We start from the raw sequence: 18,679 nt of genomic DNA on the forward strand, positions 1-18,679 counted from the left end.
ATGACCTATAAAATCCCAATTAGAGGACCTGAAGGAGCTAAAGGAGGTCTAAAATGACCATAGTAGAGGTTATGAAGAATGACATGCATAGCTTGAGGCTGGTACCAAGTATGACATCATAGAGAGCATACAACAACAACAACAATAAGTCTTTTCCCAACTAAATGGGGTCGGCAGTCGGCTACAAGGATTCTTGCCTTCCAATTAGTTATGTTTGAGGTCATGTTAGATACAAAGCCTAAGCTATGCATATCCTTTCTCATCACTTCTCTTAAGGTTATCTTAGGTCTGCCCCTAGCTTTCCAAGTTCCTTCAATTTTAGATTGTATCACTTCTCTATACTAGGGCATCTAAAGGCCTCCGTTGAACATGGTTGTGCCACCTCAAACGACTTTCTCGTAACGTATCACTTATGGGAACAACTCCCAGACCAACTCTAATATGATCATTCATTATCATATCCTTCATAGTTTTGCCACTCATCCATCTTAGCATCTTCATTTTTTGCTACACTAAGCTTATTTACATAATTCTTTTTAACAGTCCAACACTTTGCATTGTACATCATAGCTGGTCGAATGACAATCCTATAGAATTTTCCTTTAAGCTTTAATGGAATACGTCGATCGTACAAAACCTCGAACGCACCTCTCCACTTCATCCACCCTATTTTGATTCTTTGGGAAACATCATCCTCTATATCACCTCTTTTATTTATGATTGAACTAAGGTACCTAAAACAATCACTTTGAGGAATCTCCTTATCGTCAAGTTTCACCAACTCATTGTCTACCCTATCATGACTAAAGTTACAAACTAGATATTTTTTTTTCGTTCTACTTAGTTTAAAGCCTCTTAACTCCAAAGTTGTTCTTCATGATTCTAACTTGGCATTAATCCTTACTGGAATCTCATCTATCAACACATTATCATCAACAAAAAGCATACACTAAGGAACCTTATCTTGAATATCTTTGGTTAATTCATATATCATAAGTGCAAATAAATATGAGCTTAAAGTTGATCATTGATGTAGTCCAACTGTAATTGGGAATTCATTGCTTTGTCCCCCTATTGTTCTTACACTTGTCACTAAACCATCATACATATCCTAAACTATGTACACGTATTTATTTGTCACCCTTCTTTTCTCTAGTACTTGCCAAATTAACGCTTTAAGAACTCTATCATAAGCTTTTTCTAGGTCAATAAATACCATATGCAGATCTTTCTTACACTCTTTAATCTCTACACCTTTCTGTAAGTCTCCTAATTACGTAAGTAATCTCTATCGTAGATCTTCTTGGCATAAACCCAAATAGTTTCTCCGTAATTGAGGTTCAGTACCTCAAATGGGTTTCAATTACTCTCTCCCATAATTTCATAGTATGACTCATCAGTTTAATGCCTCTATAGTTATTACAACTTTGAATATCTCCTTTATTTTTGTAAATTGGAACCACGATGCTTCTCCTCCATTCATCTGGCATTTTCCTTGTGCTCATAATCTTATTAAATAACTTAGACAACCAAGTTAGCTTGTGGTTCCTAAGCTCTTTCATACTTCTATCAGGATTTCATCAAGGCCCTGTGTCTTGCCTAGTTTCATTCTCCTTAGTGCTTCTTTTACTTCGAACATCGAAATTCTCCATATTTATGTTCGAAAATTGGTGCCTTCGTAATTGCCCGACTCATAGATACTTGAAGCGTGCTCGTTTAGTAGACTAGAGAAATAGATTTCCCATCTCTTCTTAATATCCTCATCACAAACTAGTAGTTTACCATCTTCACTTTTAATACATCTAACACGGTCAAGATCTCTACTCTTAGAGCATATTGAAGGAAAAAGATCCATATTGCCAACACTATGTAGCTAAGTTTTTCCATATCTTGTGGGTTATCCTCTTTCCTCTTACATTCCTTTTACTAACATCTTTCAGCTTCATTTTGGATTTCTCATTTCATCTTTTAAGAAAGAATCCATGTAGCCGACCTCATTTTAGTTACGAGACTTTGGCTAATTTTGTTATTAGTTTGAATCATAAATTGTCTGATGGTTATCCAATAGGACAGCTTGGACTTATTTCCAAAAAGGAACTCCACCAGTATTTACCTCTAATCTATCTATACAGAGTTGATCCAAACACTAGGAACCCTCATCCATTGAGATCATTATTCTTCAAGCTAAACAATGTATAATTTCACAATTCCCATCATTTGAATGTGTTATGTTGTGACCTAAAATCTTGTACCCAATTTTGAAGATGGACCCGCATCGACATATTTTGGTAGGGGATTTAAATGACCTGTTTTTGGAGATTTGTGGTGGAAGTGGAGGACCCACCATTGATCTCGATTTGTGGAGGGGGTGCGGGGGCGTAGCGGCTTAGCCCCCACAGTACGCTACGACCCGACCCAATGGGTCAACCCGTTTACCTGATTGGAGTCTATATATATGTATCTTATGTTCGCCTACCACATTATTGAGAGATTTGGGATTTTCAGTTAGGGTTTTGGATGAGAATTCTTGTAACGCCATTCTTGGTGATTGGTTGTGAGATCTCTTTTTGTACTTCTACGTAGTGGAAAAAACTCTTCCTCTTTGCCTGTGGACGTAGCATACCACATTAGTGTGTGAAACACATTAAATTTCTGTGTGTTTTCATTTTGTTTCTATTTTGATTTGCTATTCCTATTTCATGGTGTTTGTTTAAACGTACTGATTCATCACTATAAACAATGAGTAATAAAGATTGATAATCATCTGTTTCACAGATTAAACCCACTTGGGAAAGATCTAACAAAAGCCCTCCTCTCATAAATAGAAACTTACTTAAGGCTTTTGGGAAATTTGGGATATTTGTCAAGGATTAAGGATTAATAGATGCAACGTCCATCAGCCATTTGAAACCCTTGATGAACCATGTGAATGAATGAATTCATGAACCATCTTCATGAGGACCAGATATAACAGAGCTAGATAAATATTGTACCAATAATCAAGTCCTTCCAGGCACTAATAGCCTGTAGGTTATGAATTTACAAAAAGAGAACATACCTGAGTGTCCACACCACCACTTGAAGAAACAAAAGAACACATCTTTGCCGAAGCAAAGATCCCCAAAACTGATCTAACACAATGCAACATGGGCAGGACATCACTTTCTCCAGCATTCTCAAGGCTGCAAAATATTTATGAATAAAGAAGCTCTAAGTATAGAATTCATAAATTAATTAGGGTCTAGCCTTCATAAGCACATGCTTCTATCTCAGGAGATAAGCTTTCCAAACGACTGCAAACACAACAAGGAATCTGAAGATCTTCCATTTTTAGAACCAGAGATCTAGATCTGACAATAAAAATAGCCATATGTTTTTTCTGCTTTCAACACAAATAGCTGTCAAGGTGTCACGTAGGCATCCAGCCATCCAGGCACCTTGGTCACCTATCAAGATGTGGCAACTAGAATTTTTGTTTGAAAGAGTAGGATATGTTTTTCTATTTAAACTTGTACAAAGACCAATCATTACCCAAAAGATGTGTGCAATGGAACTCAGAAATCATTAGTACGAATAAACTCCAAGGAACCTTGTAAGAATTAGTCTAAATTCTCTAAGAATGACATAAGAATAACAGCATAAATACAATAAAGCTCTGCCATGATTGACAACTACACACTGATGAAATAAGACACAAGCACAGGTTAATTTAATGCTGTATCATACTTTGGCATAAAGCAGCATAATGTTCTGCTGCTTCTTCTTTTTTTTTTTTTTTCGTTTTGGGTAGAAAGCATATTATTCTACTTACCTGTCAACAAGATCAGCAAAAATGAATCTCAGTGCTTCATCTGAGAAAAAAGTTACTTCACTGCACAGCTGAAATGTACGCTCAATGGCATGGTATGGAATTGACAACAGAGAATCCAGACAGAGCCACTGCATATATAAGAATAAAGCTCCCTTTGAATCCCAAAAATATTACACGGAAGTATACCAATGTCCAGAATACCTACTGGTATGTGGCATCAGAAAATTAAGCAATGAAACCCAATAATGATGCTAAAGACAAATGAACAATAACCCATATGTATCAAAAAAGAATAAAAAATAGTAATCTCACAAAGTGATAATATGCAATGCACCTTAAGCATAGTCAAGGATAAGGATTTCAGTGCCAACCAAGGTTTCAGCTAGACATAAACTGAAATTTGGTCGAAACAGGGTTTTTTTTGGGTAAAACCTGACATCTGATGGGTTGGTTGAAACCTTTGAAACTGTGTCAGTTAAAATTGGTAAAAATAAGTCAAACTTGGTATTATTGGACAACCATTCAAATGTCTGAATACTGTCAAAACCTAGGGAGATTCAGTACTTTTTCAATTCCCATAAGGTTTGTCTTGGTGGCTTGTGAAATCGAGATTTGTTTCCATGGTCATACAAAGCTAATCAATCAAACCCAATGAGGCCTATGAACATTATGAAATGTGGGGTGGGTTAAGGTGCAGTGAAATAAAAAAGTTAAAATACCTACAACCCTAGTTGATTACCAACCTTCAAATTCATCAAAATTGCTCGCCGACTCCGTGCCAAAACTCCACCAGCAAGTAGATCATTGATATTTTGAAGAAAACTAAGAACCAAACAGTCCAGCACAGGTTTGCCTGCTTCTTTTGATACCAATGACCCATCATTTCCCATGATCACATTAAAAACCAATGGAGAGAAAGCAGAACCCAAGGCTTTAAAAACAGGAGCTAATGCTTCATATGCCGCTAGACGAATTTCCCCTCCAGTCTATTCTGGGACATTTCAAGCAATTCAATTGGTGGAACAAGCTTGTAAAGAACCAAAAGATATTTTAAAGTGAAATTCCAGAATGATCCACAGAAATTCCTAGTAGATTTTCTTCTCTATGCCTGTTTGCCTCTGTACATGAGGCAATGCCACACAATAAAACATACCTCTGAGTCATAAATCGGAGCAGAGAGAACTTTCTCAACAAAATTCCACAAGAAATTCAAAGCAGAAAGCATAGCATCATCGTTGAAGTGCATAGTCCATAATGAGATTCTTGCAAGAGTCTTCATGGACAATATCTATCATCCACAAGAAAAAATAAAGTCAAAAGCCTTTTTAATTTCTACTCAGTTAAAAGATGACGCTGCAACTGATTTTAAAAGAAGAAATGTGCAATATGATAAGCTAAAATACTAGAATACAGACACGCAAGCTCACTTTTGTGACATGTACACACACGTACATACACATTCATACAAAATAGCCAGTGAACCAAGAGGTTGAAATAGTACAGATAGATGACTATAGATTATCTGAGTCAGGGCACGCCCAATGCCTGACCTGAGACAATCCATGAACCATGGAGCACCAAGACAATTACCAAGGAAAAAAAGGGTTGAAAGGAACAACAAACTCCAATGCTCATAAAAAATCACACATCCATTTGAAGGGCAATAATCTAGGAAGAATTTTCCTACACAGGAACCCTAGGAGATTCTTTTATCTTTTTTATGTGGGAGATCATTTTGCACCAAAATTTTGTGGCATCTTGTTGACATTTGGACATATTCACCTGGTTTATTCAAGCCAAAAGTATTGTAACACATGATACAAAATCCACAAGTCAATGATAGCCAACATCTGGACAGTTGAGAAAAGGTCCAATAGTGGGCCATATGATTTTGACTTAGAGATATGAAAGACCCACATGGTCTCCTATCTCCAGCTCAGCATCCACAGTTTAACCACTGGAAATATAATGAGAAGAGGTCTAATAAATGGGAGGCCATTCAGTTGATTGAGTCTTAAGACTTTAGATCACTCAGAATGTGGGTAATTGAATGGACATCCTTGGCATAAAATATACGTATGCAGATACAATCCTCCATAAGGCAGAAAATAGTGTGCCATGTCAAAATTCCTTCTAAAGGCCCAAGTGGAGAATCTTTGTTGAAGAACTGATTATGAATGTAAGAAATCAAAGATTTAACCAATATTGGGACATTAAAGAAAAGCTTCATTTTTTTAATAGGATTTTTTGGTTGGGGGGGGGGGTTAAACAGGCTAACCTCATGCACTGCATAGACCTTATTTACTAATTAAAAATGAGTGAGATTAAACCTTTCTCAATCAGGATGCATTTACTACCTTCAGAAAACAGACCAAGTATAATTTAATAGTGAACTAGAACCACATTCAAGTGGAATTGTAGGCGCAAAGACAAAAGGAACTTATTTAACCGGCAAGATTTATCCTGTAGAATGTCAAAGATGACAATAACTCCATAAGATTTTTTTTCTTTTTTTTTTTTTTTTTTTTGTGGGGGGGGGGGGGGGGGGGGGGGGGGGGGGGGGGGGGGGGGGGGGGGGGGGGGGGGAGAGAGAGAGAGAAACCCAAACCTGACAGAAAAGCTTCTGGAGTCACTCAACACTCATCTTTTGTGGATAAATTTATAACTTTCCAAAATCACAGAAATGGAATAAATGAAAGAAGAAAAAGGAAAGGCAAAATGTACGAACAACGCTAACACTTTATTCTTCAATATGCTATTAAAGATAAGGAAAGGAATACAAATGTGTACCCAACTCACCATTCATCCTCACCAAATCAATCAACTATCACATAATGTCTTATCTAAACCTTGATGAGTCTTAAATAACCTCAATCAAACCCATGCCAAATTTAGATGCATTTTCCTTTCTTTCTTTTTTTTTGGTTGGGGTGGGGGGGAGGAGGGGTGGTTTGGTGTGCAAAGGATAACCTTCAAGATGGGTCCAGAAACCCTGAATATTAAGGGGGCAAGTCTTCAAACCGACCAAGTTTAGTTTCCAGTGAGAAGCAAAATAGCATACCCATAATGAAACCACAACCCAACATAGAGAATTCTACCAAAAAAAAAAAACCCAACATAGAGAAGATAATCCCCTTCACCGACTGTTTGATAGTATAAGCCTAAACATCAGAAACAAATATACTCCAAATAAATTTGGTTTAGAAAAATGGCACACCAAGCACACAGGGGCCTGGGAAGGGTCATAAAGCATGCAGCCTTATCCCTGCTTTTGCAGAGAAGCTGTTTCCAGAAACCAGATAAATTTGATTAGCAAACAAATACAAGAGAAAGGATATTGATGAAACCTACAGCCTGCAACACTGAAGCAGTGATACAAGAAGCCAACCGGCGTTGACTAGGACCTCCTAGCTTTCCTCTAACAGAAGAAGGTAAATGCACATCCTCAAACACGGGGATGGACCAGAATATCGAACAAGCTGATTCAGCAAATGAGACAATATCCCCCTGCATAACAAATAAAAGAAAATTAGTCTTTGCACCATATCTAATCAAATTAATTTAAATGTAGTGAACAAAAAAGAAATTAGGTTCTCTGTAACCAAATACCAGTATAGAAAAAAAAGGACTTGCAAATTTTTCAAACCCAACAAATCCTCCTTCTGTACTCAATTTGTGAGACTTGTAAAGAGGTCCTGCTTCCATGCTACTACTAACTCTTCCAGCACAGTCAATGGAATTCTCCTGTATGATTTGAAGTTCTTGGACTACACCTAAAGTGAGGATGAGAAATTTCACGGGAACCCATTCTATTTTTTGCCCAGAGATATCAACAGCATAAGTCTGAACAAACTGCAAAAGGGAGAGTTACACAAGAAATAAGAATAAGAAACAGACCATAAAGATCAGTTGAAAATCCTATTAAAAAAATGAACGAAAAGAAAAGAAAATGAGTTGAATTATGTAATATAACAGAATTTATAGTTTTTATGTATGGAAACCTCTGATCATACTGCTAAATAACAGTAAAACCTCAAATCAGTTATAGCAAATCTTTCATTGGACCAAAATACCCTTTCTCTCAAACGACATAACTTTTCCTCATTGAACAAACCCCTTCAAGCCACCCCTGTGTAATATTCGTTGAATCACGCTACCAACGAAACATCCAACCTATCCTTAATAGATTCTCAAGAGGTACACCTCTTCAACTAAGACCCCCTTACCTCAAACCTTATGTCTCTTCACCCACCTTCTTTATTTCTCTCCTGTACATATTATTCACAACCCAAGATTTTCTCACTGTATTCATCCCACCCCAAAAATTCACCCAATATTTTATTTTCATAAAATCATCTTTAGAAAATCATATCATACTACTATGTATCTTTTTTTGGGTGGGATACTAGTATATATCATATCATATCATATTACTATATAGATGTAAAACCTCAACTCAGTTATGGTAAATCTTTCGTTGGATCAAAATCCCTTCCCCCAAAACAACATACCTTTTCACGTGTAATATTCGTTGAATCACACCACCAACAAAACGTCCCACCTATCCTTAACAGGTTCTCTCAAGAGGTACGCCTTTTCAACTAATACCCCCTTACGTCAAACCTTATGTCTCTTTGCCCACCTCCTTATTTGTCTCCTATAAATATTATTCACAACAAAAAAGATTCTCACTATATTTCTTCCGACCCCAAAAAACCTGCCAAATATTTTATCTTCAAAAAATACCTTAGTTAGAATTTTGTTTGAGAGAGAATTCTTCTACACTCAAATTCATGAGTGGGAGATGTATATTAACATTATTTGAATTAAAATTCAAATATTTGAATTTGAATTACAATTCAAATATTTGAATTTGAATTACAATTTGTTTTCAATCAAACTCTACAACTTGTAGACACTTTAATAAAGTACTCTTCTTGATCGGTTGGAGATAAGATCAATCGAGGATAGAGTTAGTGTTGTAATGTGAAGAATTGCTCCTCAAAAGTATATTATTCACAAGACCCCAATAGGGTATTTATAGTTACAACCTAGTTAAGCCCTATACTAAGTAGGAAAAGGAAATATAAAACAAATAGAAATAAAACTCTAGACTTATTAGGAAACAAATTCCTATTCTAATTAGAAAACCTCAGTCCATGTTTTCAACACTCCCCCTCAAGTTTGAGCATAGATATTTATCATGCCTAACTTGCTCATAATGTAATTGAATATCTTCGTGCTCAAACTCTTTGTGAGCACATCAGCCTGTTGCTCGTTTGAAGTAACAAAAGTGATATGGATCAACCTAGCCTCAACCTTCTCTTTGATGAAATGTCTGTCAATCTCCACATGCTTAGTCTTATCATGCTGTACTGGGTTATGAGCTATGCTGATTGCTAACTTTCTATCTGAGTATAACTATATAGGAACCTCCAAATATGTCCCAATCTCTTGAAGCAGCCCTTTAAGCCATAGTACCTCACAAATTCCTTAAGCAATTGCCCTAAACTCGGCCTCGGCACTAGACCGCGCAACCAAAGCCTGTTTCTTGCTTCTCCAAGTCATAAGGTTACCTCCCATATACACACAATACCCAGAGGTAGACCTCCTATCATCTGGAAATCATGCTCAATCTGCATTTGTATATGCCTCAATCTTCAAAAGTCCATGAGCTGAAATTAAGATTCCTTTTCTTGGAGTAGTCTTTAAGTATCTCAAATCCGATATACGACATCCAAGTGTGAGGAGTAGGGATCATGCATATACTGGCTAACAAGACTAACTGCAAATGTGATGTCAGGTTTAGTGTGAGATAGATAGATCAACTTTCCCACTAATTTTTTATACCTTATCTTGTCAACTGGTTCTCCTTCCTTTGCCTTCAAGTGTATGTTAGGCTCAATAGGAGTCTCAGCAAGCTTACATCCTAGCATCCTAGTTTCCTCAAGAAGATCCAATGTATACTTCCTCTGGGATAAAGATACACCACAAATAGAATATGCCAACTCTAAACCTGAGAAATATCTGAGTTTTCCCATGTCTTTGATCTCAAATTTAGTTCCCAAAAAAGTCTTCAATGTTGAAATCTCATCCTCACTACTGCCTGTGATCACAATATCATCCACATATACAAAAAGTATAGTAGTGTGGGAACCATCTCTTTTAATGAACAAAGTGTGGTTTGCATTGCTCTGCTTATAGCCATTAGATATCATTGCCTTATGGAACCTTCCAAACTATGCTCTTGGAGATTGCTTCAACCCATATAAAGCCCTCTTTAATTTACACACTTTCCTATAAGTCTCTGTAGTAGAATACCCAAGTGGTATATCCATATATACCTCTTCTTGGAGTTCTCCATGCAAAAAAGCATTCTTCACATCTAATTGTTGTAAACTCCACCCTTTATTAATTGCACATAAAATAATAGTACGAACTGTGTTCATCTTGGCAACAGGGGCAAATGTCTCCTGATAGTCAATGCCATAAGTTTGAGTGAACCCTTTGGCCGCCAATCTTGCCTTCTACCTTTCACCAGTCCCATCTACCTTGTGCTTGATCACAAACACCCATTTGCACCCAACAGTCTGCTTTCCTATGGGCAAAGTCACCATCGCAAGGAGAAATCATTCAAACTTACAAATTGCCCCATGAACTTTTTCAAAATTACAAAAAGTCCCTGAAATTGTTAAAAATTGCAGAAAAGTCCCTGAACTTTTTCAAAATTACGAAAAAGTCCCTGAAATTACTGAAAATTGCAGAAAATTCCTGAACTTTTTCAAAATTACAAAAAGTCCCTAAAATATTTTCAAAATTACGAAACAGTACCTTAAACTATTCAAATTTGCAAAAGCTGCCTTGTGAATCGAAGGAATAATTCAGCATATGTATAAAGGAAAAAGAAACTGAAAAAAAAAAAAGGCAACGCTCTTAGAAGAACAAAGGAGAGACCCTGCAATCCAAAAAACCAAGAATCAAAAGCGGGGAAATACAAACCCAGCAGTTTTGGATCTAAGAAACAAAAAACCACAACCAAAATAATCTCTTCCACTCTCGAAAAGCAGCAAAAGCAGTAGACCAGCAGAGGTTCAAAACCTCTGAAGAAGAGAAAAAAAAGGAGATAAAAGCCAAATAAAAGAGAGAGGGAATCGCTGCAGCCAGCTGATAGAAGCCAAGATTCATCAAAATCGGCTGAAACAGAGCAGCTGGAGAAGTAAAGAGAGATGAGAGTTAAATTCCAGATATCAAAATTAGATTCCAAAAGCCCTAAATCATCAAAGTCGCAGGATCGAGCGCAAAATTTGCAAAAATTGCCCTCCTTGACCGAATTGAACAGCCGCGTTCGTTTAAGGAGAGAAAAGAAGTCAATTCTTGAACTTCTTGGAGCGGCTGTGGCGACGATTCAAGATGAGCGGAAACGCCAGAAGAAAGAATCAAAGTAGAGAGTAAAGGAGAAATCGAGGTCAGTCTCTAGTTCTCTCTTTCTTCCTTTCTTCCCTAATCGAAATTAGGCTCTTGATACCATGTTGTAACGTGAAGAATTGCTCCTCAAAAGTATATTATTCACAAGACCCCAATAGGGTATTTATAGTTACAACCTAGTTAAGCCCTATACTAAGTAGGAAAAGGAAATATAAAACAAATAGAAATAAAACTCTAGACTTATTAGGAAACATAATCCTATTCTAGTTAGAAAACCTCAGTCCATGTTTTCAACATTTAGTTACGGTGGATTTGAATTTGAATATGAATTCAGGCTTATCCTTTACATTCCCCCGCAAGGTCATTGGTTGGGAACAAACAGTGAGCTTGGATTTTAAAATTTTGAATCTCGAAGCGGATAAGCCTTTGGTGAGAACGTCTGCGATTTGGTCTCCTATGGGAACGAATCGGATTGAAAGATTTTGGTTCATGCATGGAAGACTGGATTAGCAACAAGGTAAGTAGCTCCAATATTATCGCAATATAGAGTTGGTGCAAAAGTGACAACCCCAAGTTCACGCAGTAGCTGACGTAACCATATCAACTCAGCGTTAGCATAAGCAACCCCTTTGTACTCAGATTCTATAGAGGAGTGGGCCACAGTGGGTTGTTTATAAGAACTCCAAGAGATCAAGTTAGGGCCCAAGTAGACTCAGTAGCCACTTGAGATCATCGATCAGTAGCTGAACCGGCCCAGTCCGCATCACTAAAGGCAGTGATAGAAAGATTAGTTATGGGCGAAATAAAATCCCATGAGATGGGGTCTCTTTTAGATAACAAAGAATTCATTTAACCGGATGCATTTATTGACAAACCCTATTGCCAACAAATGCTATATTAGGGCGGTGTGAGAGTCAAATATTGAAGGGCATACACTGTACTTTTATATTGTGGACGGATCATCATAGAGGAGAGGTTTCTCAGAGGTTGCTTTGGTGATGAAGGTCGGGGTTGCTACTGATTTGGCTTCATGTATATTGGTCCTTCGGAAAAGATCAAAATAATATTTTGACTAGCACAAATGTAAACCGTGAGATGAGCAAGTGACTGAGTGACCTCAACCCGTAAAAAGTATTTTACGTCACAGAGATCTTTAATGGAAAATTCCTTGCCAATGGTTGTAATGATAGAAATAACCTCGGAAGAACTAGATCCAATGAGGACAATGTCGTCCACATATACAAGAAGATAGAATGTTTGATGTGCTGAAGCACAAAAATATATTGCCGTGTCAAATGAGAACTATGGGAATTTTAGAGTGAGTAAATAACTAAAAAGCTGATGGACCATGCCCTTGGGGCCTGTTTTAAACCATATAAAGCTTTTTGAAGGTGACATACATAAGTAGGTCTCTCTGGATCAATGAAACCTTGTGGTTGAACCATGTAAACCTCTTCAAATAATTCACCATTTAAAAATGCATTTTGAACATCCAATTGATGAAGAGTTCATCTTTGGGCAACTGCTAGCAATAGAATCAAGCATATGGTAGTTGGTTCGACAACGGCACTAACAGTATCTAAATAATCAATTCCTTCACGCAGATGAAATCCCTTGGCGACCAAATGAGCCTTATAATGTGAAACAGAGACATCACTGTTTTGTTTGATTCTATAAACCCATTTATTTCCAACCAAATTCATGTGGGGCTAATGAGGAACTAGACTCCAAGTACCATTACGTAAGAGAGCATCAAATTCGTCGCTTATAGCAAGCCTCCATTTGGGGTCTTTACTGGCAATAGTATATGAGGTGGGTTCATTTTCAGGATTATCAACAAGAGAGGTGGCTAGGAGGTTCAATTTAGAGATGGGTTTGGGATGACCCGTCTTGGATCAAGTTTGCACGTGGTAAGGTTGAGGTTGAGTTGGATGGGATGGTGTAGGCGGGTTATGGGCTAGGGTTTCGGGTGGGGTGAGAGGTTGAGATAAAGTTTCAGAAATTTCAAAATTTGAATTTCAAGTGGGAAAGTAGAGTTCAAAATTTTGAATTTGTATTAGAAGTTCGAGTGGGGTGGGAAAATTCAAAATTTGAATTTGAATTTGAATTGGAAATTTGGAATTTCGGATGGGATGGGAGATTTCAAAATTTGAATTCGAATTTGAAAAGAGATTATCAGTTGTAACTATGGTGGGAGTAGAGTGAGAGCGGGAAGGATGGTTGGGAGGTTGAGTTACAAAGGGAAACTTTGTTTCATAAAAAATTACATGTCTAGAGATGTAGGATCGGCCAAGAGTTGGATCATAACATACATACCCCTTATGTGACTTGTTGTATCCAAGAAAAATACATTGCCTGGAGCGATATTGCAGCTTGTTTTTGTTATAAGGCCGTAACTAAGGAAAACATGCACATCTGAAGATTTTGAGAAATAAAAGATCTGGATCTTTATGATATAACACCAGAAAATAAGGGGGACTGAAGCACGAGCCATAAGAGTGAGGCCTATTTCTATTGTATGTTTATGCTTCCATCCCACTCTCCCATTTTGTTCAGAAGTGTGTGGGCATGAGTATTGATGAGATATACCACTCTCTTCAAAAAAATATCAAAATATTTATATTCCTTGGCACCATCAAATTGAAAAACTTGAATCTTGGAATTAAAGACATTGGCTACATAATAATAGAACTGCTTGAATACTTTGCATCCAAAAGACGTACAAGTGGAAAAAGCCATGTAAATATGTTGTTATCATCCAAGAAAGAAATATAATAACTATAACCCTGTGTAGATGGTGACGGAGAGGCCCCCCAAATATCATAGTGCAATAACTGGAATAAAGATACAACCCTTGATTTATTCAACTTGAAAGGTAATTTATGCGATTTCCCCATCTGGCATGGGACACACAAAATTGGTGAAGTAGATGAAGATTGGTGCAGACCAGAACTACGAAAGAGAGTCCAAAGTTCTCTTCAACGGATGCCTTAATTGGTCATGCCACACTTCTTGAGACACATGTTCGCTGAGATGAACAGAGGGACATGCGGATGGTAGATGGAAGCGATAGAGTCTAGCTTCAATTGATCCTTAAAGTAGAACAGTCTCCGTTTTGAGATCCTTCACAAAGCAAGAACTTGGATGAAATTCCACATAAACATCATTATCAAGTGTAAATTTACTCACATAGAGCAAATTTTTAGTAATAGAAGGAACATGTAACACTTTAGATAAAGTAAGAATTTTTCAAGGGGTTGATAGAGAAGTACTTCCAATATTTTTTATATGCAAACTTAAGCCATTACCAATGTGAAGTTGATCAGTACCATGGTAAGGCATTGATGTATCCATGTGGGTTACACTGGATGTAACATGATGAGTGGCACCTAAGTCAAGGTACTAAGAAGGATCAAATGAAGTCGTGGGTGCTGCTAAGAAAGCTTCTACGGAAGAATTCAGCTTGGAGGCATTAGCACTTGGTGCATAGCGAAAATAACATCGCACCGCTGTATGATTAGTTTTGTTGCAAATCTGACAAGCAACCGTAGGGGTAAGGAGGAGAGGTGGAAGATGCGTTGCATGTCAACCATGATTGGAGTAACATCGAGCTCATCCTCTGCCATAGCTGTGAGAGGGGCCATGATTTCGATTAGGGGGTGGGGGGTTGATCTGGTGGGTAGATTAACTTTTGATGAAGGCAAGTCAAGTTGTTGTCTTGTTTGATCTTTGAAGATTTCTTGATTCAATAAAAGGCCTATGAAATCATCAAGGAGAAGAGGGTCAAGACGGGAGGTAATAGAGGTGGCAAAGGTTTCATATTCATGGCCTAGGCCACGAAGCATTGTGAGGATAATATCAGCATCAGAAATTGAGTGACCAACGGCGGCGAGATGGTCAACAATAGATTTAATCTTCTAAACATACTTGGCCATAGAATAGTGGCCTTTGCGAATTTGCAAGAGTTGGTATTTTGGTTGCATTATGCAGGCTTGAGATTGGGAGGCATAAGTCCATTCAAGGGAACTCCAAGCAACGTGGGAAGTGGTGAGACCAACGATTTGAGAAAGAGCACTTTCAGAAAGGGAGGAGATGATCCAAGATAAAATCATCTGATCTTGCTTACGCCATTGAGAATATGCAAGGTTAGGAATGGAGGTTGGTGTGGGTGATGTGGTGGAGGGATTGGGTATGGTCTGAGGAGGAGCTGGATTGATTCCATCGACATGGCCATAAAGGTCATGTGCATGAAGTAAAGGGAGAAATTTGCGATTTCCAAAGGAGATAGTTGCTTCAATCAAGCTTTCCAGGTAGGAGAGAAACGATGTTGGTAGGTAAAATCAGAGGAGAAACCATGGTAGTGGTGGAGCTGGTCCTGAGGATCGTGTGGACGGTGGTTAGAGGCTGAAAAACTGATACCAAGTTAGAATTTCGTTTAAGAGAGAATTCTTCCACCCTCAAATTCGTGAGTGGGAGATGTATATTAATATTATTTGAATTACAATTCGAATATTTGAATTACAACTTGTTTACAATCAAACTCTACAACTTGTTGACACTTTAACCATAACTTAAGCTCTTCTTGATCAATTGGAGATAAGATCAATTGAGGATAGGGTTGATTACGGTGGATTGAATTTGAATTTGAATTCAGAGGCTTATCCTTTACAACCTTTAAAGAAGGAAGACAAAAAGGTAACCCCTAAACAATTACCACTTACCACATCAATGATCAATCAACGTTAATAACTCCTAACCGTTCAAAAGTTTAAAATCCATAAAAGAAAAAGTGATAATTAACATTGACCCTTTTTCCGTTCTCCTAAAAGAAAAGGTTTATATATTTAAATTATTTCAGGAAATAACTTGTTAGGAAACACAATGTTGATAGAATGCCTTGAATTGATTAATGTGATCTCAAGCCCTCTATTTATAATAAAGTGGAAATAACACTATTACATAAATACCTTTACTTGAGTAACAAGAAAACAGAAAATTACATGAACAAAAACTCTAATATAGTTGAACTCCTAGTAGGACTCAACCAACACTCCCCCTCAAGTTGAGGCATAAATGTTAGTCATGTCCAACTTGCCTACAATAGGAAAAAAATCTCCTTCCTTCAAACCCTTAGTGAAAATATCTGTCACTTGGTCTCCAGACCTCACAAAAGGCATGCAGATGAGCCCATGTTCTAGCTTTCCTTTGACAAAAAACTTGTCAATTTCAATATGCTTAGTTCGATCATATTGTACAGGATTATTGGCAATACTAATGGCAGCCTTGTCACAATATAGCATCATAGGGTTTGGAACTTGAACTCCAATATCTTCTAGCAAGCCGTTCAACCATAATAGCTCACAAATTCCATGAACCATAGCTCTATATTTAGCTTTAGTACTAGATAAAGCTACCACATTCTGTTTTTTACTTCTCCAAGTAACTAGATTACCTCCAAACAAAGATACAATAACCTGAAATTTACTTCCTGTCAGGAGATCCAACCCAGTCTGCATTAGTGTATGCTTCTATTCTTAGATTATTAGTGGGTGACAAAAGTATTCCTTTTCTAGGAATTCCCTTCAAATATTACGGTATTCTGGTAATAGCCTTCATATGAGCTAAATATGGATCATACATAAAACTGGTTTATTATCCCCATGGCATAAGTGATGTCTAGCAGTGTGGGCCAACTAAATAAGCTTCCCTACTAGCCTTTGGTATCTTTCTTTGTCCACTGGTTCTCCCTCTTTTTCCTTAAGTTTAGCTCCAACTTCAATAGGAGTATCAACTGCTTTACACCCCCAACATTCCCACTTCTGATAATACATATTTTTCCTTAAGTTTAGCTCCAACTTCAATAAGAGTATCAACTGCTTTACACCCCAACATTACCACTTGTGATAATACAAATAGGACATACTTTCTTTGGGATAGGTATATACCCTTCTTTGATCGAGCCACCTCAATCCCTAAAAAGTACTGTAACTTCCCTAGATCTTTAATCTCAAACTCTCTACCAAGAAAGTCCTTCAACCTTTGAATTTCCTCACCATCATTCCCTATGATAACAATATCATCCACATAAACAATGGGAAGTGTGATATTAATACCTGACTTCTTGACAAACAGTGTATGATCAACATTGCTTTGCATGTACCCAATAGAAGTCATTGCCTTCAGGAGGCGTCCAAACCAGCATCAAGGAGATTGTTTTCACCCATAAATTGATCTCTTCAACCGACAAACTTTCCTTGTAGTATTATCATTGGAGAAACCATGTGGGATTTCCATATAGACTTCTTCCTCTAACTCCCCATGTAAGAAGGCATTCTTTACGTCTAGTTGGTGCAAGTTCCAGTCTTTGTTCACCGCTACAGACAACAAAACTCTAACAGTGTTCAGTTTAGCAACAAAGGCAAAAGCCTCATGATAACCAATCCCATAGGTTTGGGTAAACCCCTTTGCAACTAATATAGCCTTCAACCTATTGACTGATCTATCCATATTTTGTTTAATCACAAACACTCATTTATAGCCCACGGGTTTTTTCCTGAAGGAAGTATAACCAGCTCCCAAGTATCATTTTTATTCATTGCCTGTATTTCCTCTGCCATAGCTGCCTTCCATCTCTTATCAGCATAGGCTTCTTGCCAACTTTTAGGAACAGATATAAATAATAAAGAGGATATAAAAGCATGGTAAGAGTTAGACAAAGAGTCATAAAAAACATATTTAGCTATGGGATGTTGAGTACAAGATCTGACTCCTTTTCTAACAGCAATAGGAAGATTAGAAGAAGATACCTCAGGGAGAACAGTAGAATCTGATTTTAGTGCAATGAGACTGAAGTGGAAACGTGTCACCTTTCTCCACCTGCTTTGGCTGGTTGTAATTCTTCCTCTGATAAGTCTACACCTCCTTATTCTGGTCAATCTAGTTTTGAAAGACCTCAATAGTGTGCCTCACAGGAGTGGTCTCCCCCTAACCAGGTTCTTCACATGGTACAAAAAATGAGGGGGGAGACTTAGAGTCCTCAGGTATACTAGCCAAAGTCTCCCCCTAGTCAGGAATCTCGTCCTGAACTCTAAGTTGTGTTGGTGGTGTGTGGGAGTCTATGTGTGTGGTAGGGTCCAGAGTTGGAAGGAACACCTCTCCTCTAGGACTCTACCCCTGGAGAAATGTATAGTAAGGGCAAGACTCATTAAATATTACATCCATGGACACAATGGTTTTCCTGGAAGGAGGATGATAAAATTTATACCCTTTATGAGTAGCAAAATACCCCAAAAATATGCATCATACACCGTGGGGGGCCAACATACTCTGGTGGGTTATGATTCTGGCATAACACACATCCAAAAATCTTTGAGGGAATAACAAAAAAGGAGGCTCCTTGGAGAATCTCATTAGGACATTTAAAACCAAGTATCTCACTGGGCA

The 18,679-nt window shown here is 37.7% G+C and overlaps 1 protein-coding gene across 1 annotated transcript in view; it reads right to left on the reverse strand.

Annotated features, from left to right (window-relative positions):
- LOC149013125 (tRNA/rRNA methyltransferase (SpoU) family protein) overlaps positions 1-18,679 on the reverse strand; it is a 94,730-nt gene that overhangs the window by 46,240 nt on the left and 29,811 nt on the right. The window contains exons 13-18 of the mRNA XM_089158767.1: positions 7,421-7,663; positions 7,163-7,318; positions 4,965-5,099; positions 4,555-4,797; positions 3,812-3,939; positions 3,059-3,182 (exon numbers count right to left, since the gene is read on the reverse strand). Of these exons, the coding sequence (XP_089014893.1) occupies positions 3,059-3,182; positions 3,812-3,939; positions 4,555-4,797; positions 4,965-5,099; positions 7,163-7,318; positions 7,421-7,663 (1,029 nt within the window). The remainder of the gene's footprint in view (positions 1-3,058; positions 3,183-3,811; positions 3,940-4,554; positions 4,798-4,964; positions 5,100-7,162; positions 7,319-7,420; positions 7,664-18,679) is intronic.

The sequence above is a fragment of the Hakea prostrata genome, chromosome 6, assembly GCF_041222555.1.
Source record: "Hakea prostrata isolate BN-2017 chromosome 6, UWA_Hpros_2, whole genome shotgun sequence".
In the NCBI taxonomy this organism is placed as follows: domain Eukaryota; kingdom Viridiplantae; phylum Streptophyta; class Magnoliopsida; order Proteales; family Proteaceae; genus Hakea; species Hakea prostrata.